Source organism: Aphelocoma coerulescens, chromosome 5 (assembly GCF_041296385.1).
Source record: "Aphelocoma coerulescens isolate FSJ_1873_10779 chromosome 5, UR_Acoe_1.0, whole genome shotgun sequence".
Lineage (NCBI taxonomy): Eukaryota > Metazoa > Chordata > Aves > Passeriformes > Corvidae > Aphelocoma > Aphelocoma coerulescens.
Window position 1 is genome coordinate 45364437 of NC_091019.1, and position 22963 is coordinate 45387399.

Here is a 22963-nt window from a genome sequence, read left to right on the forward strand (position 1 = left end):
GAGGTCAGATGCTGGCTCGGAGGAGGCAACATTTGTCTCACATTTTGTCTTATTATACTTGAGCTGCTCCCTCCTTGCTGCTACGATGAAAGCTGCCTTCAGGTAATAGCTTCCATTTTGTTTTCTTCAATGAAAAATCAGGCACATACTACACTAGTACAAAAAGGTTCAGGCGCCCGCAGCAACTTTTCTGATAACAACCTTGTGCATGTGTGACTAAAAAGAGACTTGTAGGGGAAAACCCCAATGAACCCCAAAACTAAAGGAAAAGCAGATTTTCATCTCAGCCTCCCAGTCTAAAACTCATGATTTATTAAAAAACAAGATTTTTTTAAAGTGAATCACCTTGCAAAGATCCTTTTAAACATCCTCAAATACAGAAGGTCATCATAACTAGGATTAGATCACTTTTTGTAGATGTGACCCATTTCTCCTGTTTCCAAGGGAACAGAAGTGCCCTGGAGTCACCCTTGCACCCTCAGAAAGTGCTGTGGGGCTCTGTTTTTATTGGCCTGGCTGTAGGGAGCACAGCAGGCCACAGGGTGCCTTTCTTCAGATGCTAAATATTTTCTTAATCAATCTAAGGAAGAACACTGAAGCTGAAACTGCTGAGATGACAAATAGGTGTATGAGGTCATCCAGCAGTGGCAACTTGAGAAAAATGCCAGGTTTTCAGTACATGTTCGTGGAACATGGAAAACAGCACGCAAGAGGAGAAAAGCATGCACACTGCTATTCTCTTAGTAGCAAACATTCCTTGCTTAAAAACCAACATGCAAATGTGTATTTTTCTGCAGATTACATGTGTTAGAGACACTCTAATTTTTCCTTCTGTTTTTCACTAGCAGTATAAATATATACCTCACAGCGACTCCAGCAGAACACTGGGGGATGGGTTTCTTCTGATACACAGGCTCCACAAAATTGTCACACAGCTCCCTTGATGCACAGCCACACATACTCATGACTATGGAGAATAAGTGGAACATGCCACTGCCTTCTGGGTCAGGGTGTTTTGGTTCCCATTGAGATTTTATTATAGGCTTGAGATCCTCTGAGAATTAAATCCTCTGCTTGTCTACAGAATAGATAATGGCAGGGCAACCTTCCCACATCACTGCCTCCTGCCAATGCGGCTTAGCCCTGACCTGGCTACCATTCATGACTGGACAGAGAAGAGCTCATTCTCTGTATCCCATTCATAGCCTTGTTTTTGCAAACAAGGAGCAATTTAGAATCCAATTTGATTTTTTTTTTTCAGAAGAGAAACCAGCCAGCAAACCAAGCAGGAGCTGAGCTGCAAGCCACTAAAATGATTTCAAATAGATTTCATGAATACAATGTGGGTGACAACAGTGTCAGAGTGCTGGCGATCTAAGGGAAGTAAAGAATTAATAATACAAAATTAAAATACAGAATCTCCTATACCCATACAGAGCTGCTTCAAGCCTTGTGTGTGTGGCATTCAGCGGGGCTGCTTCAAAAACACTTGTCACTTTAGTCTCAGTCTCTATCATTTACTAAAGCAGTAGTTGCAATGCCTTAAGCACATTAAAAAAGTAAGCATGTGATGGGAAAGCTTGTATGGCTGAAAGCTCATCTGTATTTTGCAAGACTAAAAAATTGAAAAAATATATTGCCTCTGCCTACAATCCTCTCTCTAGCTTGCCCCTCAGTCATGTTTGTGCTTCCTGAGAATGCCGCAGTTCAGACAAGTGCTAGGCACTACAGCTGCGATTGCCGTATTTATTATTCTGAATGCCACAGCAATGAGACAGACATTCCTATGTGAGGTCTACGATTTTCCCCCAAATGTGAGGATATTAGTCAAGCTCCCATCACAACGTGAAAACAGTGCGCGTATTTCCAGTGTCATTTCCAGCAACAAGAGGGCAGCAGGGAGCCTCCAGCAGAGCTCGGGATCCAGCAAGAACAGACGGGTGTCAGCTCCTTATTTCCAGTCTCCTTCGGGCAGCGATCATAGATTCATAGAAACGTTTAGGTTGGAAAATGGAGGAAAGCCCACTTCTTGCGGAATATAATACAGTCAAACCCCAAGAGAATACACAGGGTCTTACCATGTTTCTCAAGCAGACGGACTTAGGAGCATCCTGCTCAGGCTCTTCAGGGTATCTCATACTTGTTTCTTGTTTCTAAAAAATCTGATCATACAAATAATTTTTATTCATCAAGCGTTTATGCTGTTTCACTGGACTCGTAAGGGACAAGCTGAGCTCCTCAGAATTTAGATTTTCAAGAAGTCAGTTGCTGATCTTTCTCATATATAATTTTACTTGGTAAATGTACTGGGTCTCACAATTAAAGTGGGTTTTGAGGTTGAAACCACCATTTCAAACCTGCAGGTGCATCCTCACCAGTGGGACAGAAGGACCATGAATGTAATCTCATTTTCTACAGGATTCACTATGGGGAGTATCCCTATCTAATTCTCACCCCTCTGGCTGGCTGTCCACCTCCCTCACAGCCAGGTGTACAGAAATCCACCCATGGCCATGTGTCCCCATTCTCCCCTGAAATGCCCGATAGAGAAACTACCTGTGAAATGCCCCTAATATTTTGGAAGCATTTAGTGTGCACAGCTGCAAAAAAACTACTTGCAGAGGCATTATAGATGTGTTTGGGATATTCACAAATCAAAGGCAAAATGTGATTATTCCTACTGTTTAGACAAAAATGTAGAGTAATATTTGTGAATAAATCTGAGAGCAGCTTCACTAAGCAAACTACAGTTTAGCCAGATCCAGAGCTGCTGTCATTCCCTGTGACAGGCCTTCTCAGTAAATCACAGCAGCTGTCCCTCCAGCGCCAGCAGCAGCCAGGAACACAAGGAACCATTTTTTCCCTTTCCAGCGTGGAAGCAACACAGGAAAGTCACAGAGCAGCACTGAGTCAGGGCTCTGCGGCACAGTAAATTTCTGAGGCTGCCTGGTATTCTAGGCACATCTTACGGCAATAAACTCCTCAGCATCATATCCCAGCCAGAGAGAATCTGGAGCAGCTAAAAATATAGCCTCTGCATCTCAGATGCTTGCACACAGCAAACTACTGCCTGTGACCTCCACACCCTCCTCTCTCAGTGCACACACACACCCAAGACAGGTGGGGATTGGCCCCAGTTCACAAGGCAAGGACAAGAGACAGCACTCCATCTAGATTGTGATGGGCATTACACACAAATTTAGGAATAAAACTGGGTATCTTGTAGGAAGGAGAATTTCTTCTTTCTTGGTACATGAGAAAAGTCAGGTGGGGTCTGCATTGCCTCGGTGTTTGAGGCATTTTGCTTAGCACAGTGAAACACCCCGAAATTTCCGGCATTAGCAGGCACTATAAATCTCGAGGACACCACATGTGTGACTGGATTATATATAGCTCTGCTTTCACACTGCCAACTCCAAAACACCACACAAAGAAGAAGATAATGAAATATCCACCTCTCCAGCCATTGCTCTCTAATCTGAAACGGCATTTCCAGGAGCCATTTTCACTCAACCACGGAGTCTAGGAACAAACACATTCCCACCCTCCCACTCACTGTCAGACAGCCCCACAACTGGCATGCACGTACACAATCACACACATATTCATTCTCTACATTTCTTACCAAGAGATACAAAAAGTCTCATGTATTTGCAGTTTATCACATGCAAACATACACATCTCTCCCCTTTCAGTCATGCAAATACACAATCGAAAATGCATTCTGGGTTAAATTCTATTTTCACTTATGCTATGCAAATATAAAAGCTGAATACTTCCATTAAGATAACAGATTTACAACTGTGTAACTGAGATCAGAATATGGTGCTGACTCTCTCATACATAAATTTCCATAGTTGCTCCTGAATTTGTCTTTTTCCTCAGCCGCCTCTCTGTGCATTAATCATTCAACATTTAAATCAGCCATCCACTTGCTTCTTTTTGCTTTGTCAATGAAAATTGTTCAGCATTAATTATAAAACTCATTCTCTACTGAGGTTTTCTTGGCTTTTTTTCATTAGTGGGTGGAAGTGTCAATTTACAGTCATCTTATTCTGTCTTCAAAAATACCCTGTGTACCAGCTACACTGCAGAACACATTCTCTGTGTGAGAGCGCCTGTAAATGTGTGTGTGAGCTAGTGAATGTGTGAGCTTGTAAATGTATATGCAAGATTGGGAATGCATGTGCATACATGTGTATATGTAGAAAAGATATGGAGATGGTGTTTGAATTAGCAAGGCTAAATGTTTCTCAGGCTTTATTTTCCAGTTTGAATTTTAACCATTTTCTGAATCTAAAGATTTTCATCATAGCGGTACAGATGATTTCAGGTTACAAAGCAGAGTTTATGGCAACTGTAAATGTGTTCAAAACCAAATATCTTTGGTGACAATAACACAATACAGACCTAATTTTATGTAGCAGTAAAACCTCTCCAGATTTGCTTTCATATTTTATAATCAAAAGGATTGGACATTCCTGGTCCAGCATCCTGTGCAATTTTGCAGTACAAAACCAATGCAAGTGCCACAATGCACATGGTAAGATAATAAACCAGTATGCTGTAGGAAACAGCACATCTCAAGGTAATAAAACACCAGGGCTAGAGAATTTGGTTTAAGTGGGAAGCATTTTAGTGTATGGACTGAATACAGTAAAGGTGGAGGCTGACTAAACTTGTCTTTGCAGGTACGATTTTCACAATTGTGAATGTCTTACTCTGTTACTACAAAGCAGAAAATACACCAGCATGTAAATGTTTTCCAGTCTTTTCATTATACTGGGATGCTGCAACCTATATTTAACCCAAGGGGAGAGATGTTCTCAAAAAACAATTCACTCCTTGGCAATCATTTCTGCTACCAGTTACATAAAATGTTAGACCTCTTTAGCTGCCAAGCAGGGATTACAAAAAGGAGGGGGAAAAGGCAACCAGGAAAAAGCTGTATCTCTTTGCAAAAATTTATTATGAAGCAACATAAGATCTGAGTCAGGAAACTACAGTAATCTCCCAGGCAACAACAAAAAGATCAACAGTGCAAGTGCAAATGCTCTTCCCCTTCTGGGATTCTGGCATGAGTAATGTTGTATGGTATGTCATAGTGCAGTTACGATGTCATGCCCTTCATGGGGGCCTTGTTTTGTGGAAAAAGATGGTTCAGGCAACCAGGTATGTGCTCCCTTCCCTTCCCTTCCCTTCCCTTCCCTTCCCTTCCCTTCCCTTCCCTTCCCTTCCCTTCCCTTCCCTTCCCTTCCCTTCCCTTCCCTTCCCTTCCCTTCCCTTCCCTTCCCTTCCCTTCCCTTCCCTTCCCTTCCCTTCCCTTCCCTTCCCTTCCCTTCCCTTCCCTTCCCTTCCCTTCCCTTCCCTTCCTTTTGCCTGGGCTGGTGGCCACTGAAATGTGGTGCCTGTTCTGTATGCTCTGCACTGCTGAGATGGAGTTGCAGCTTCAGCTCAGTTTCACAGTACTGCTGCCCACCCCAAGATCCTGCATTGCAACAGGCAGCAATTGCCTCAGCTGCAGAAAATGTGCAAAGTAAGGCTCAGAACAGAGATCAAGAATGGAATCAATCCTGAACACTAAACTGAGGAGAAACAAGAAGCTGTTGAGAGAAGGAAGTTAGTATTACCCAAGCTATATCCATTCTGTGAAAAAACAAGAAACCTTCAATCTCCAAGGCTATCAGGCAGTGCTTTTCACTCATACTGAAAAATTGGAAAATAGAAAGTGTCTTTTTGCTCTGTGATGAAATGATAATAAGCAGAAATAACAGTCTTTAGTCAAACAACAGAGCACCTCTCCAACAGAAGGTTGCTAAGCTTCTGCTTTAGCTAAACACTCAGAGAGTGAACTGGGAATAGAGCCCAGGGTTTGGGTTTATTTTTTTTGTACAGACCTCTGCATGTGCTGCTCTGATGAGGTTATCATACAAACAAAGAGGTAAGACAGCTAGTCAAGCAGTGCTTTCTCTCCCACTGATAGAACAGGAGGAAAAAGGGGAGTTTGATTCTCATTTAAATCAAAACCATTTTGTATGCCTGGGAGCAAAAAAAATGAGCTCAAAGTCAAGTCTGCATTAGGGAGCACTTCTCTGGGGTAGGTAACCTGTGAAAACACTACAAATATGCTTACACAGGTGAGCCATGCTTTTGTGCATGGAATAGGCTCATTAGGTGAGGAGACTAAAAGAGCTGCGGCCCCAGCTCTCACATGACTTCCCACCCAGAGCACAGGCTTCCAGACACACCATGCAAAAGTGCTTGGCAACCCTCCTTACCTTCCCCTCCATGCCTGCTGCTGTGTCTTCCTACAGAAAGTAAGAGGTACTCCATCTTGTCTCCTTTTCTCAAGTAAAATAGCCTCTTCCAAGAAAGGCATCTTTGCCATTATAAACACACTGATACTAGAAATTCTTATTAGCCAAGCTACACTGGTCAGAAATCATCTGTACCATACTCATGTCAGCAGGGCTAGGACAGACCAGCCCTTAGATGGACAGAAAAGAATTTTATGCCAAATTCTAATTTACACCCATAATTTTTTAGAGTTCTTGCCAGCACGAGGGAACATTGGAAGAAGCATATAACATACCTGTTTTGACCCTGCTTGCACTTCTTACTAGTGTGAATGAGAATTTGGAACTCTGAGTCCATATGTGCCTCCAAATTGCTTCCAATTTTTCTACATGCTTATTTTAGCAGTAGTTGTAACCCATGTGTATGCAAATTAAGCTTGCAGAGGAGCTCTGAGTAATAGGGAGAAAACAGCCTACCACTGTTTATTAGACTACAGCTGATGCCACAGTAAAAAATGCTGTTGGTAATTTTAGTTCCCTTCCTCAGGGACGCTTCCTGCTCTTCCACATCATTATGAAAACTGCTGGTGACAACGCATCTGATCCCAGTACTGGGAGCTCCTCACAGAGACTCATAACAAAACAGGCTCTTGAGCCTGATTTTTTTTTTTTCTGCTAATCTTCCAAGTCTGGATCTCCTTTATCTTCCAGATCAGAGGTGAAATGCATGGCATGGCAGAACAAATGAAGCTTTTCTATCCTTTGCCCATGGATCTCCTTCTCCTAAAGTCACATAACTTCATTCACAAGAACTGTCAGTTCAATCCCTTTCATAGCCATGATATTACCTGAAAGAATTTTTAATGCACTTAGATTTTAGTATTGTATTTTTACACTTTTCATCTTAGGTTCCATTGTCTGGTAAATCATCTAAGACTTTGAAAGCCACATTTTCTTCTGAGTGATTCTGTCTTTTTCCACTTGGCAAGTGTTACATTTTTCTGTGATTTTCTTACGGCATTTAAAGCAACAGGAACATTTTTATTTACTCCTCTCACTGGGCATTCACATCACTGCCCATTTCTCTTGAAGAATTTAAAACTCCAGGGTTACTGCACCAGCAAAACCATCCAAAGTAGGCCATCTACTTTGTCTGACCTCCAAAGCTGGTGGCAAATTTTGCTTTATATTTAAGTGAAAAATTTGAGTTATTCAGATACATGGATTCAAGTTTCCAGCCACTTTACATATTAGGCATATACTAAATTTGAATGAAATCATTTGCACATGTGCAACCTACATTTATGCATGCAAATCAGGCAATTAGGTACAAAATTACCTGATTTGCATACCTAATGCTAGAACTGAGCAAGTAATATGCAACAAAAAACATATTCTATTAATATTATTTTCTTCTTTTCTGAAATTAACTGCAACTGGATTAGAAAATACTCAAGATTTTCATCACTCAAAATGATTAGCCTATTTGATGAACATTTCTAGGTCTACTGATATGTTGGCTAATTACACATCTCAAATTATACCGATTTTGTATCATGTTTGGTAACCTAGCATGAAGTTTATAATAAAATGTGCAATAATACTACCTTTTTCACGTTTAGAATTCAACTTAAAATTCATTTGTACAAATAAATCTTGAGTGCATTAATATTAAAGCATAGCAACACAGATGCCCCCAAAATTTGCTTTTGAATCCAAATTGAAATTTTTTGCTGTTTGTGCAATGCAGCTGCTTTTCCATGCACACAAATATGGAGCTGCTGTAAAATCATCTGAATAAGTAGAAAAAGAAGCCAGTGAAGACAGTTTGTGGAGTCTGGAGGGTATTTCCTACAGGACTGCAGTTGTAAGCAGACAGGTCACACCTCACAGAAACAAGAAGCTTTTCCTCACCACAGCAACACTAGAGGGGCCTGCCTTACTGGAAGATAAGTGCGTACCCTGGGAGGGCTCTGGTGACACCTTTGACCCTGACCTCTCCTCTTTTGTGGCTCTTTCTCCCTCCTACTGCCTCCATGCTCTGCACACGTACCAACACACTTCTTTTGGTTTGCTTCCCTTTGCTGTGCTCAGTCTTGCTCAGAGGGCAAACTCCTCAGGCACAGACCTGTCCTATTTGTCTACAAAGTCTTATGCATACTAAGGGGCTTTAGCTATAGAATAAATTAACAATAACTGCACTTCTGCTGTGGTGCAGAGACATTTTTGCATGTCTCTAACTGTTCTCATGGGCTTATCTCCAAACCCCTCCAAGCAGTTGATTGTAATTTTTAAGATGGGGTCACCAATACTTGTTCAGGTAAGGGCAGATCTTGGTTCCTGTCATGGCAGTACAAAGTTCCACATAGCATCCAGCATTTCATTCATCCTGGCATTTGCTTTCTGATCAGATGCTCATTTTACAGACACGAGCTTCTGATAAGTTATCCAGTAGCAATCAGACCTTCCCCACAAATACTCTGGTACCTTTAATAAAACTAGGCAATAAGCTTAGGAAAATTATTTCCTCACAGCATGCACAACTGCGTATGCCATAAATATAACCTGCTACTGTCTGGATCATTCACCTATCCCCAGTGTGCCAAGTCCTACTGGTTTGATTTTTTTATGCTCAAATAGTACTTTCAAATATTTCAACATCCCCTCTTGGTTTTTCTCCTTTAGTATTTAAATGATAAGCATTTCTAAGACAACCATGTCTTTGTTTTCTAAAAACTGTGTTGCACATCTTTGGCTGATACAAGAATATAACAATAGAGACCACCAAGGTATTTGACAACATCCACATTTAAGAACCATCATCTTGCAACAACTTTGCTGCTCATTATCTGTTGCCTCTCATTTCAGGAATTTCTTTGTTTCTTTTTCATTGACAAATTGGTAATGAGGGACTCTTCACCTCACAACCTATTGGTCAACTATAATTAATTTTATCTCCAGTGCCTCTGCTGCTCTGCAAAGTTTTGCTGCTCATAACTATGCAGTCATTTGGCTTTTATGTGTCTGTCTATCACAACAGCTTCAGAGCATCTCTCAAGCATTTAAACCCAGAAAATTCTGCATGTCTCCCTTTCCTTTTCATCCCCACCTGCTGAAGGATAGAGTTTGTATAATTTTCCTTTCTTGCCTTTGCCACTGGCACTTGTTCTTACTTCATCCTCTATTTCAGGTTAAGGGTCTCCAGATCTCCTTGACACACATCCCAAAAGAGGTACATTTCCATTTCTTGATCTTTCCTGACAGCAGCCCTCCCTTTCAACACTCAGCAATTTCATTTCCATAAGGAAACATACACAGAGGCAATTCAGCACCACCTCTGTAAGCTCAGGGATTTGTAAGAGGCACTGGAAAGTCCTGCAGGCCAAGAATGTAAGTGTATCTGTAAGTGATAGCTCAGTTGGTTAGAGTACAGTGCTAATAACAGCAAGGTTGTGGGTTTGATCCCTGTATGGGCCATTCACTTAAGAGCTGACTTGATTATCCTTGTGAGTCCCTTCCAACTCAGAATATTCTGTGAAATCTGTAATACATATTTCAAGCTATGAAGGTAAAAAACAACAGTAGTTCTTCTGTCCCATGTAAGGTGTACTCATTCTAATCCTAACATCTATCACACTTTCAAGTGAACAATGACTCACAGTCTTTCATCATTTGTATTTGTCACACAAATCTAATTTAACCTCACAAATTCCCAAAGAGAAAAAAAAATGTTTTGTAGGAGTTGCTATGCTATGCACAAATAAAGCTTCTTTGCTACAAACAAATTGCTAAATGTAACCTGTCTCTCCTAAGGACCTGTGGTCCTGGAGCAAACCAACTATGTCAAATCATCAAACCCAGCAGAGAAGGAGCCAGAGGAATTACAGAAAGGACTTAGTAGTGGGAGCAAATTAAATAGACAAATTTGTGTGGTTTGCCTTGCTGCAGCAAGCAGATAGGCTCAAAGTGGGACAAACTGCTGACTGAATGGACTTGGGACCCTGAGACAGAGAAATCCTTGGGGAAAGTAAGCCAGAAGTTTGTGCACCATGAAGAACACTGATAGACAAATGGACTGTATCACTAAGAGAAAAACAGAGTAACTACATAAAAGATACTGGCAAACCCAACAGGTAGATATATCTCAACAGATTCAGGTGCTGTGCAGGGGAAAGAGAGCAATGCTATTTATCTGCTGGTGAAAAACCAGTAGCAGACCAGGAACTCCTCCTGCAGACTCAACAAAAGCAACAGGAACTGCAGCTTGCACTTCTGCAGGAGAGACTGCTGCAATGTACACTGACATGGGGCCTGGGGAGTACTGCTGGACTGGCAGAAGGCGGTTTGGGCTGGCTTAGCTCTGGGCTGATGTAGTTAAGACATTACCCACAAATGCACACCCCCATCTCTGGATGCCTAATGCTGCTGCTGTAGAGGGTTAAAATTGAGTAGCTCCAGAAAACCTCCCCTCAATGAGGGAGGGTCATGCAGCATAGGGAGTGTTGAGCTGTTTGGCTCTGTTCTGGCCAGGCTGAGACTGGCTCCAGAAGGATACTGTCATGGCATCTGGGCTGCATTACATTCATGGGGAATGTGCTCATTTACACCCAGGGACCATCACTACCTGTGGGTTCAGAGACAAAAATAGCCTTGAATGATTTCCACAGGGTGTGCTGCTAGAGCTTAAATGGATTGCCACCCTGAGAACTCATCCACAAGTAACACGATGGAGGAAGTAACATGGAGGGAATGAATTCATGTTAGACTATAGCATTTTGCTACAAGAGGTAAAGAAGAATTACCTACACCAGCTTACAGATGGTCGTCGTGAGAGCAGGGATACTCCAATGATACACAGCTGACATGCAACCTTGCACAAGGGAAGGGATTGTTCACTGGACCATATACAGGTGTGTGCCTATCATTTACAGATATGTGTCATGTGCCATTTGAGACATGGATCTCTGTTCAACAGAGCAGCTTCCTGCATGAGGCAGAGAAACTGTTGAATAGTAAGTGAGTGGTATAATGTTGAATTGAGACCAAATGGTCTTAAATTGTGTGGGAACTCTACTGTGAACCAAATGAAAAACCAAGAGAAATCTGGTAACTACATTGCCAGGATTCCTTATGGAACAACAGCCAAAAAGGCTTAAGCAGCTCAGTAAAAGAGCTATCCAGACAGACATCTTTAGGCATCAAAGAAAGCTGGTGTATCAGTACACATCTCTACAACCCTGAAACAGAACATCATTGAGAAGTCTGTGTGGTAATGGGATGGGTCCCCATCAAACTGCAGAACTTAGTTTGGGCAAGACCCTGAGAGTAAGGATGTGTGTGCTGCCAAGGACTGATGGCTTAAATGCTTGCAGCGAGTAAGATAAATATGGTGACTCTCAGAGTGCTGGGAAGGAATCAGGCAACTCTACAAATCTCATCTGAGGAGGCAATGGTTTGGAGCAGGTGACAGCCTACAGTTCCCACAGACTCAGACCAAGATATGAGCATGAAGGACTTGCTTTGAGCAGAGAAACAACCTTGCTCTAATCTGATCCCTTGCTTCTAAGGTTTGAAGAATTTTACTGGCTTTAAGCATCTTCCGTCTTTTCTGAGCTGAAGGACATATCTGACAGCTACGCATGTGCTGGTCAAATGAGGAAGAATACAACTGTATTTACAAGTTCTATGCTGGAAGGATTATTTTCCTTAAAATATTAGAAAATAAATCTTTAATTTTATGTAAGTCCTCATTTACAACAGCAGAAAGGAAATCTGGGGGGTTTTAAAGTGACTTTAACCTGATGCTGCTGTTTTCAACAAAGGTGCTATTAAGAACTTTTATTGTTATATGGTTTATGTTGTAAATTATTTCCATAGCAACCTGATTGTGTCATATATTCTGGGTTATAACAATTCAGAGGGAGAGGGGATGGGAAAAGCAGAGAGACTACAGAGCAAAACCTATCCTGATTATTAACTGAAACTTGAATGTTCTTTTTAGTCCAATTTGTTTAAACAGTGTTTATTTGCAGGCAATGTTGAGGATCCAGCCAGGCTGCACCTGCCTTCCCAGGCATGCTCAAACATAGCCTAGCATTGCACATCTTCAAGGAAGAGCAGGGTGGGGTTCCTTCAAATGACAGAACCTTCTGCAAGGAGGAAGCTTCAAGCTGTAACTTGCAAAATATGTACTGTAAAAATCCAGCCATCAGAACACGGAAGATCTGTGCAGAGACCTGCAACTAATCACGCAAAAACCTGAAAGGAGATGCTCTTTGTATTAAGCATGTGCAGTGCAGTTCTCAAGAAATGCTGTCATCAGTTCTAGCATGAGGAAAGACAGGTACAAAAGAGCATGAGAATTTCTTCATTGCTTCCTGGTATTTAACTGTCACACAAGCCACTAGACATTCTATCAAGGCTGCTGACTAATGAATCTATCTTAGGCCGCGGGTCCTTGTTAGCACAATGTGACTAGATGTCCACAGATCACACAACTGATACTATCCCTGATGGCTGCACCTCTTGCTGCCTCCCCTCCAGCAGAAATGGTGCAGTGAGCACAGCTGAAAGAGTACAGTTGGATAAACAGAAAGTTGACTGCTGGAAGGGATGGTGAAGAGCTGGGGGTTGGAGTAAGAGAACCACTCAAAACCACAGCAAATGTTTGCCAAAAAAATGAGTATATACACTTAGCAAGGTACAGCTCTTGAAAGGCTGCATCTTTTTGATAAGATACACAGCATAATCTTTCATTACAGGAGATGGGATACAATAAATGTGCCAACTGGCTTTTCTTATCAATGCAGTCTGAGTTCCTCAGGGAGGAATTATCTTTACATGTAACAGGGAGTCAAGAACATCAACAACACTTGAGCAAGTAATAAAAAATACTCCAAAATTTACTGCTGCAGGAAGAGTTTTTTCAGTTTTTTTAATCCCAGATGTTTTGTACTTTGTCTTTTTATTTTACAGAAATCAGTTATAGACACTGAGAGAGTTCTAAGAGAAAATGTCTAGCATATCAAGCTAGATCAAATAAACTTTAAGCATCTACAAGTCAGTGGCCTATATTTTCCAGTAGCAGACCAGATATTCAGGCTTCCCACTCCCTCCCTAACTCTGCCCCTAGCTCTTACACACATCAAACCTACAAAAGTGCATTGTCCTTACTCCAACAGTGTGCCAGTCTGGACATGTTAAATGAAAACCTGAGCTACACTATGATCTTGCCTCTTACTGCCATGATGTGTGCAGTGAAGAGAAAGATTGCCTCAGATAATCCGGAATACAGCAATTCAAAGCAACCCCCTCCCGTCTTTGATTTGGATGTGGTGTGCTTTCCATCATAGCCAAAGGGGAGCTCCTACCTCTGACACACAGGTATGCACTCTCCTTCACCCCAGCCCTCTGTATGTTGCATCAGCAAGAACAGCAACAGCCTCCAGCCTTGTAGCTATCAGAGTGAAGGACGCACGCTACAGGCAACTGGCCTGGTACCCAACGTTGTTGTTCCCAAACACCTGTGTCACACAAGTGCTTTGGAGTTCAGCCGCACAGTCGTTGTAACAACATGCTTCTATCCCAGAGGAAGGGAGACTAGCATTTGGGGCAGTAACCAATGGCCACGGTCTCCCTTGTTCTAATAAGCGTTTGCTGCGTGAGCCTGGCTCAAACACTTGAGATTACCCATCTGGAAAATGGATAAACTAATGCAGTAACTTGAGGAGTAGCTTCACCCTTTCCTAGGCGCAGTTCTCAGTTATGGTTAGCAAAGTCCCAGCCAGCTTTGCATAAAAATCACTTGCTTAAGGAAGGGCAAAACGCTGTTTTGGCTTCAAAACAGACTCGGGGCTGTCCCCCCTGGAGAAGCCCCCTATGCCTCGCCAGTTTGGCAGCCCAGAAGCAGAAGCAGGCTGCTAAATCAGTGGTTTGCCTGAGGAGCGAGCGGAGGCTTGCAGCAGCATGGCTGCTTTCTCTGCACATTCCTCTGGTGACGCTGCTTATTACCCAGCATGCAGATAACCCTGAGTCAAGGCTTTGGTATGAGCGGCGCTGCCAGGAGCTGCGTGCTTGGAATAGAGGGTTACAGTTTAAACTGAGGTGAAGCGCCGTCCCCAGCCAGCTGCACCCTGCCTGCCTCTCCTACTCGGCTGGAGCAAGCCACCCCTTCACCTATTTGCAGAAACAGAGCTTTCCAGTCCCTCCCCTCCACCCCATCGCTCACCCAGGGATCATTCCCATTGAGAAGCTCTCAGTCTAATAGTAATCCCGACGAATTTAGCTGCTGCTAATAAATCCCACCCTCTGCCCCTCCCAACCTGCCTCCATGCAAATCCATTTGTAGGTTACTTGAACAATAGCGGAGCTGTAATCAGCCCTCCCCTCTGGCAGCCTGCAGGGAGGGAGGGGAGGAGGATGATGACAGTGGGGAATTCTGCTCAGCTCCTTGAAGCTGCAGAGACATGTTTCATGTCCCCATTCCCATCCCCTGCGCAGAGGCGGGCAGGCAGAAGGGCAGGCAGGCAATCACATGGCTGTCTAGGTCGCCCCGAGCCAGCGGCAAAAAAACTGAAAGAACTCTTCCTGAGGCTGGCGACCCTCCCCAGCCCAGCCCGGTTTGGTTCAGTTCTGTTCAGTCCCTGCCTAAGCTGCCAAGCCGCAGCAGTGCCAAGCCGCTCCGTGCTGCGGTGGAGCTGCCAGGCTCAGCCTCCACTCACTAAACAAAGTAAAGGGCCTTTGCGCTGGCCAAAAAAAAGAGAAAGATACCCCAGTGAAGCAGACTTGAGGGAGCGGGTAGCCTGGCACACCCAGTACTGCCGGGAGAACAGTGCCAGCCAGAGAGAAAGGCGCAGCTCTCCATTATCGTCCCTCCCCAGTCTTTGGGGACGACAGAAAACCAGAGTCTTCTCGCTGTTAAAGCTGATCGTGTAAGAAGGGGGCGTTTTCCTGAAAATAAATTGCTATTTGCAGCAGTTCACATCCTAAAGGTTTCTTTGCAAAGGGTCATAAAAGCAGCAGCGAGTGCATATGGCCGAGCAAGGCTAAGCGGGGGCTGGGAGGGCTGTGAGCGGATGCCAAATCAGCTGAAACCTAAGAAGCTTGACCTTCCTCACCTCCACCCCTGCTCCCACCTCCTTCAAAAAACCTTACAAGGGCGCTTCGAGAAGGCAAGGCACACAGCAGCAAGGAGAATGCAGTCTCAGCCCGGCAACAGGCACGGTTGTGCGGCTGTGTCTGTGAAGGGGGAGAGAGGACATTTCAGGGTAGCTGCATTCACTCTCAGCAACGCAGACTTACACCATCATGGTTCATTGCATCGAGCCAAGCAGTCAGACCTTGGAATCCTGAACCTACCTAGCCCCAAGTAGCTCAGCCAGTCCAACCAGTCGCAGACTGCACTGGCCAGACAGACTTTTGGTGAGCATCCTCCCCCTCCCATTCACATGTCTAACTGCTCCCTTCTGCTGTTCACTCTACAGTTCCCTGAATGGCTAAAAGAGAGTGTGTTTGCTGTCAAAAACTTGAAATGGCATGTAATCTCCCATGTTTCTTCTCATGGAGCTAGGCAGGCCCATTCCCAGGGAGAAGTACGGAATTCCTGCAGAGCCTCCCAGTCAGGGGTGGCAGCATGGGGCTGGGCTGCCCTGTGGCAAACACGTGGAGACAGAGATGTTTGTCTGGCTCATCAGAGGAGCCCTGTGGTAGCCTCAGTCAGTGCACAAGTGCCTAATTCTTCTTTTAAGACATACACCTGGGGAGACACTTTGTATGCCGTTCTTTTCACATTTCCCTATCAGCAGAGACATTCCCTTTCCCAAACTGCATTAGAGGTTTTAAGGCAGGGGCTGAAACAATAAAAGCTTGGCACATGGTTTTCAGACACTTTGAAGATAAACCCAGCAGTGTGTGTTTCTATACAGGAGGGTATAACCATGCCCTCTGCGTCTTGTGGAGGATGGTTGTAAGGACAACTCTGTAGGTACAGGGCTGTTTTGGGTAGAAAATGCACGCTGTAATGGATTCTGATGGCTGAACGCCAAGGGGGAAGCTGTTCTGCTTCAAGAATAGCCTTACAAGAGTCAGCACTACAGTGACAGTTCAGTACTCTGCTGCAAATCTACAGGATGTGTCACTTTGGCAGAGAAAGAGGCTGCTAATGCACAACACAATCCATCCTACAATGAATGGAGAATGACTGCATACTGAAAAAAAAAAAGAAAAGAAAATGGCAAGACCTAGGGAAAAGGGAAGCTGCAAAGCAACTACTGCATAGTAAGCTGGGAACCTGAGAGCTCTGAGGACAAAGCCCTTTCCCTTGAGGGGAAGAAAATCTCAGCTCACAAGACACATAAAGAAGCAGACAACCCCTTCCAGTGACTGCTGCAGCCCTGCAAAGCTGTGCTGACAGCCAGCCTATTTGAAGAGATTGCAGTTTCAAAACAATGTTAGTCCTGACTAGTTTGGGGAGGCCAGCATGCTCATATGCCCAACATTGCTAAGCAAATAAAAAAAGATAACAAGTTTTGTATTAAATTACACCAGTTACCATTGGTAAACTCAAGCTCCTGTTGGAATTGTGTAGTATTTCCCCCAAATGGACATAGCATCTCTTCACTGCACAAACATTTCTATCTCCAACTCACACACAGCTGCCAATGCTAAAAAAATAAACATCCAGTGACACACAAGTTCTAACCCATTTCTAAGAAAATAGGCTACAAGGCTATTAAAAGAAATGTCAAGAATAATCTAACTGGAAAAAAAAAACCAACCACACCAAAAAGCAAAACACAACAACCCTCCCTGGGAAAATAAACCATTTCAATACTTCCCCATTACAAGAAGGAATGAGAGCACAATAAATGACCACCTGGACAAATAAATTAACTTACACCATTTATTCAAGCAAACATTGGGCTGTACCTTAAATAACTGGCAAGTATGGGGGATGGGAGCATTACTGCAAAATACAGAAATCAGCTGAATCTCTGTACATGAGACTCACTCGGCAGCTCCCTTTTCCTTCTCGAAAAAAGGTTACAACTTGTTTGTCAGCTGAGGACATCTTCAGAAAGAGAAAAACGTATGGAGTGGGTTCAAAGAAATGCTGGCTAATATGCCCAGACTGGCTGCTTAACGAGCCAGAGTAAAAGAAAAGGTCACATGGTTACAAAAAACCTCCATACAACAAACGCCCCGTAGCTATGGTTAACTTTAATTAACTGCAGTATTACAATTCACTTCAAGCTTATTTTCCACCTATGTCTACTGCACCTTACCTTTCCTTTGCCTGCTAAAAATCGAACAGATTAGTCTCATAAGTGGGCTTATGTTTCAAAAAATAAGAGCTTCTCTAAAACTATCTGAAATTTTAAAAATCCGCCAAATGGATCTCTTTCTAGCTATAACTACTGATGAATGATATCAAGATTACAGGAGTGATTCTGTTTATATAAATCAGGGTATTCACACTTCTGTGACATAATTAAATGTTGAATAGCCAGTAGTTCTTCTCTTTTAATGGCAGTTGCAATTCACACATGAATATTACTTCTCCTTAAGTTTAAACTTGAATTTCAACCATGTGTACAATTTTTTTTCTCTGCCAGTCATGAGCTTACAATGTTAGTCCCCCTATCTCACAATTTAAAAATAAACTGCTGTGTGAGAATTGCATGCTTAGAAATAACTGAAAATAGGATCCGTACAAACCTATACTCTAAAAAACATGTAAGTTGTATCCAACAATTAACTCAAATCATATAGCTTGAATCTAACAATTAACTCAAAACATTCTTTTTCTGCATTATTTCTTTGATCCATTACATAAGAACAATATGTTGGGATATTTTTAAGCACTGATATATCACTTGGCAGAAAAAAATAAATAGATATATACACACACAAAGTCATTGTCTGAAATCACAGATATAGTGATGCCAAATACTAAATCTCAAAGCATAACAAACCCCCACCCTCTCCCCGCACACATGAAACAGCCAGAGTGTGTATCTATACAAGACAGCAAAGATCTGTAGGCACACTAAGCATATAGTCTCAAGGCTTCTACCATCCTTCCCACCAGGAATACAAATCAAGTATGTATTAAGACCAAGCAGATACCAAATGCCATCCAGACTTTCCTTTATACAACTATGGGGCTTTGGCAGGTGGGGATCCTTACTATTCAATAAAACTAAGAGCTCATAACCTTTGATACTGTTGCATTTGGAACAGCTCTATGTTCTGCTGGTCAAGCTGCAAAGGATTTCTGCAGTGCTGCTGGTTTTGTCTCAGGTTTTCCCCTCTTTCCTCCATTTGCCTCACTAGAAAGGACAAAGTTCACATTAGGTTTGTTTGCATTTTCTAGCTAGCATGAGGCCTGTGTATTTACTTTGCCTGTTGATCACTTAACAGGTATTACACTGCTCCCCTATCTCCAGAAAATGCCAATGTCACACAAAATAGTTAATTATACAAAGAATCACATATAATCATTGCCAAAAAGAAAGCATTCACTTCAGTGCTTAAAGAAAGCTTCCTTGCCTGAAAACACAATAAAGCCCCTGAACTGTTCATCAATTCAAGTTATGAAAAGCCAGTGCCTAAATGGGGTAGCAACCCACCAGCTGCAACACCAACTGTAGAAGCTGTTATTTCATGCTACCCTTTTTTGTGCTGTGTTCAGCTACAGTCCTGCCTTACCATGAGTTTATGGCTAATGTCCAACTTTGACAATCACTCATAAAACCAACTAAAACTATTAACCACATGATGCTGGGGTTGTTTTGTTGGTTTGGGGGTTTTTTTGTTGGTGTTTTGTTTTTTTGTTTTTTTGGTTTTTTTTGGTGAAAGGAGCTTCGTTTTAAATCTCAAGCCTTATTAAATTGCGCAGGCAATGTATGCATCCTGTATTGCAAACAGCTTGCAGCTGGAGAGCTGGTGGGGGGGAGGAGAAGGGAGGAGGAAATGAGATGCAGGAACAGTAAATAGAAAATGCTTAGTCAGCAACCGTTACTGCAACATTAAAGGTGAAATGTAAATAGGCACAGTGCCAAGATTTAAGTAAGTTTGATAACACCATCAACTACATATAAGTGAAAATGTGCATACAACTGCCACAATTATCACAACAAACTGCAGACTCTTGGTATAATGGAGACCTTTAAAAAGGCAACATGGCTTGTGCATACTGCCTAGGCTTTGAGAAAAATAAAACTTGCTACTCAAGAAGTATTAATATCAATTGAATTTATTACAATTTACTAAGCTCCAAGGCACATTACAGTGTTCTGTTAACTACAGAAATGTATAAAGGACAAACAGAGCATGTTTCTCATGTACAGCATTTTGCTCTACTGTTCAAAAGCATCCGTGCATCAATAAAAGCAAAAACAAAAAACACATGAAGATTAAAAACGTTCAGATCAATAGAAACAAACTGAAACATTTTCCTTACAAACTTGCAACAAAAAACACCCTCCCCCCAGAGCCACCCCACCGTTTTGCAACAAAAAAAACAAAAACGAAAAAAAAAAAAAAAAGTAAAGTGAAAGACTAACACTCAGGGCTTGTAAAACGTAAGCTGTCACCATTTTTGTAGCAATTTTTTAGGCATCAACACTGGCCTTGGCAAAAAAAAAAAAATTTTTTTGTCTTTTTTTGTGTTTTTCTTCTTTCAGAGAAGTGCATACATTTACAAAAATACACACCAGCAGCAGGTAATCGCTAAGGGCTATTAACTTTGTACCTAGCCAACACACTGCCAAAGAAATGAGAACAGGTATTATGTAGTAACCAAACAATATTATATTCTGTTTAACAAAAACCAGCTCTATCCTTCAAATGAAGAAGAGTACATACCTTTGTTTCAAAATATAGAAACATACGACGAAAATAATGTCTATACATAAGACTAACTTTTGCAGTTTGTTATATTCACAATTCTACATCTTCAGGAGTCTGAAGGGATTGGATTTCTTACTCAAGGGTCTCTCTCCTTTTTCACTTTAACGTCCCCAGCTAAAATGGTCGCGATCTCGCCCTGCATAAATGCCCAAGGCACGTTGGAACCGACTAGAGGGCATTTCTCTCCACTGGGGCAGTAGACTTCGCCAGTCGCCCCTTGGGCCTTGATGCTCTCTCTTGAACAAGGGAAGCAGAACTTGTGGCTGGGCACAGAGGGGCACTGAACAAAGTGGGTGTCCTCCAAGCGTTCGTGGCAAATGGTGCAGCACAGGGGCCCACTGTTGGCCATGGGAGAGTCCGGAATGTTTTGGGGGTGCACTTGGTCCATGGCGGGGTGGGTGCTGGGGGGAGGAGGGGCCACTTGCAGGTTCATGTCCCCGTTGCGGGAGGCCAGACGGCGCTGGCCCGGCACCGAGGCCGGCGACACGGGGCTGCTGCTGTTCCTGCGGGTGGACGTGGTGGAGTGCACCGAGCTGCCGTCCTTGGGCGAGTGGGCATTGCCCAGTGTGTCGGCCACCGACATGAGCGCGGCCATGGGGGACTGTCCGTTCTGGGGGGCGGACTCGGGTGGCGTGGTCCGGTTGGAGTGAGGCCCGAGGGGCGGCGGCGGCGGGGGGCCCCCGCCGTGCACCGCCCCGAAGCCCCCGGCCGACATGGTGAGCTTGAGCGCTTCGCTCTGGCTGGCCATCCACTGCTGCCGCTGCTGCTCGTCGCTGAGCTTCAGAGCCCCCTCGGCCGAGTCCGAGGGCTCAGGAGAGGCTTTCCTCTTGCGCATCGCCCCGCCGCCGCCGCCGCCGCCGCCACCGCCAGGTCCCCTAGAGGCGGCGGCCGTGCCCTGCGCCCCGCCGGCCCCGGCCCCCGGCCGCGGGAGACTCACCAGCGCCGTGGGCAGCATGGGGCAGCTGGCGTCCAGGTAGGGCTGCGGCAGCATGTCGGCGCCCACCAGCTCCTTGAAGAAGCGCACAGACTCGGGCAGCAGGTCCCCCAGGAGCCGCCAGTCGCCAGAGCCGTGCTTCTTCTCGTACTCCAGGTACTTGAAGCCCGAGGAGAGGCCGCGGCCGAAGTCCTTCATACAGTCCTGGTACATCTGCTTGGCCACGCCGGAGGCGCTGGAAAAGACGGTGCCGGAGCCGCTGGGGTACTCGATGAAGAGCTTCAGCTCATAGTCCATGCCCGGCTTGGAGACGGCGTCGAAGGCAAAGACGCGGCCCAGCAGGGCGTGATCCTTCTTGAAGCGCACCTCGTAGGGCGTGCAGCCGGCCAGAGTGAGCAGCGTGTCCCGCACGATCTTGGGCTTGCTGGCCCACTCCTCGGCCCGATTCCGCAAACTCTCGCTGAGCTCGGCCAGCGCCTCCGCGTTGCGCTGCTTCTCCTTCAGCTCCCGCTCTTGGTCACTGCTGGATACCGAGCCCGGCCGCTTGCCGCAGGCCTCGGAGGACGAGCCGCCGCCTCCCCCGGCACCGCCGCCGCAGGTGCCCCCTTGGGAAGAGGCAGAGGGAGCGGGGGGACCTCCGCCGCCGCGGCCGCTCAGGCCCCCGTGCGGCGGAGGCAGCGCCACGCCGGAGGCGGCGGGGCCGTTCAGCAGCGTCTGCGGCAGCAGGTTGGGGGGCACGTTCATCTGAGCGCCGGCGGCCCCCGGAGGCAGGCCAGACACGAGCCCCCCGTGCGCCCCGCGACGGGAGGAGGAAGAGGAGGAGGAGGAGTTAGGGCTCTGCCGGTTCAGCTCCGGCGGCCCGTCCTCAGGCGGCTTGGGGAAGCCATTGGGCCCCCCCAGCCCGTTGGGCAGGCGGGCGCCATGGCTGCTGCCCAGGCTGCCTGGCGGCGGCGGGTACTCGAAGCGGCTGCGCTGCTCCGCCGCGGCGGCGCTGAGCCCGTAGCGGTCCAGGCTCGACTGGGTCAGTCCCGCCGAGGCTGCCTTGGAGGTGGCATCCACATGGTTGAGCTGCTGCTGGGCCGCCGCCGCCGCCGCTTCCTTGGCGGAGAGCGTCACTGCCTTCACTCCGACCGGCGGCGGGGGGCCCGGGGAGCGACCGTCTTGGAAGCAGCCGTGAGCCCGCTTCAACTGCCGGGCCGTCTCGATCACGAACTCGATGCGGTCGGCCCCCTCGTAATTAACGCAGCCCCGGCAGACGGGCTCCGTGAAGTCCCAGATCATGGCCCAGGGCATGCGAGGCAGATCGCATAGGTAGCATGACTGCCTCCGCGACGAGGACACCTGCGCGGCGGACATGGTGCTGCTGACTGGGGAGCTGCTGCCGTTGCCGCCGGGATAGGGGCTGGCTCAGTCTTCCCCCCCGGGCTGCAGAGGGGGTGGCTCTCCGTACCTGATCCTGTTGCCCCTTCCAGCAAGGGGGATCGTCTGCTTTTAGTTCGCTCCTGCTGCCGGAGATGCCGTCTTCTACCTGGTCCTGCCGCTGCTGCCCCGGTGGGGTGGGAAACGCTTCCACTACTCCTCCGGGGGGCTGGCTGGGTGGGGGTCGCCTTCTAGCCGATTCTGTTTCCCTGCGCTCTCTAGCTCTCCGCTTGCTGCTGCTCCTCCTCCGGGAGGAGGCGGAGGTGCACGGAGGAAGATGGGGGGGTCACCTTCCACCCGCCACGGCTGCCTCGTGAGCTTGCAGTTCGGTACGTGCTGATCCACCGCCGTGAGCAAGACAGGGGCACCCGCACGGAGCTGTTCGGTCTCGGCAGCGGCGGCT

General features: G+C 45.5%; 1 protein-coding gene across 1 annotated transcript; it reads right to left on the minus strand.

Annotated features, from left to right (window-relative positions):
* Positions 1–19533: 19533 nt before the first annotated feature.
* On the minus strand, positions 19534–22678 carry IRF2BPL (interferon regulatory factor 2 binding protein like). The gene has a single exon (XM_069017952.1). The coding sequence runs from the start codon at positions 22495–22497 to the stop codon at positions 20284–20286; it is 2214 nt and encodes a 737-aa protein (XP_068874053.1). The 5' UTR covers positions 22498–22678; the 3' UTR covers positions 19534–20283.
* Positions 22679–22963: the final 285 nt, after the last annotated feature.

Excerpts from the sequence above, each read along its gene's own strand:
- IRF2BPL (XM_069017952.1), bottom strand. The coding sequence starts at position 22,497 with ATGTCCGCCGCGCAGGTGTCCTCGTCGCGGAGGCAGTCATGCTACCTA.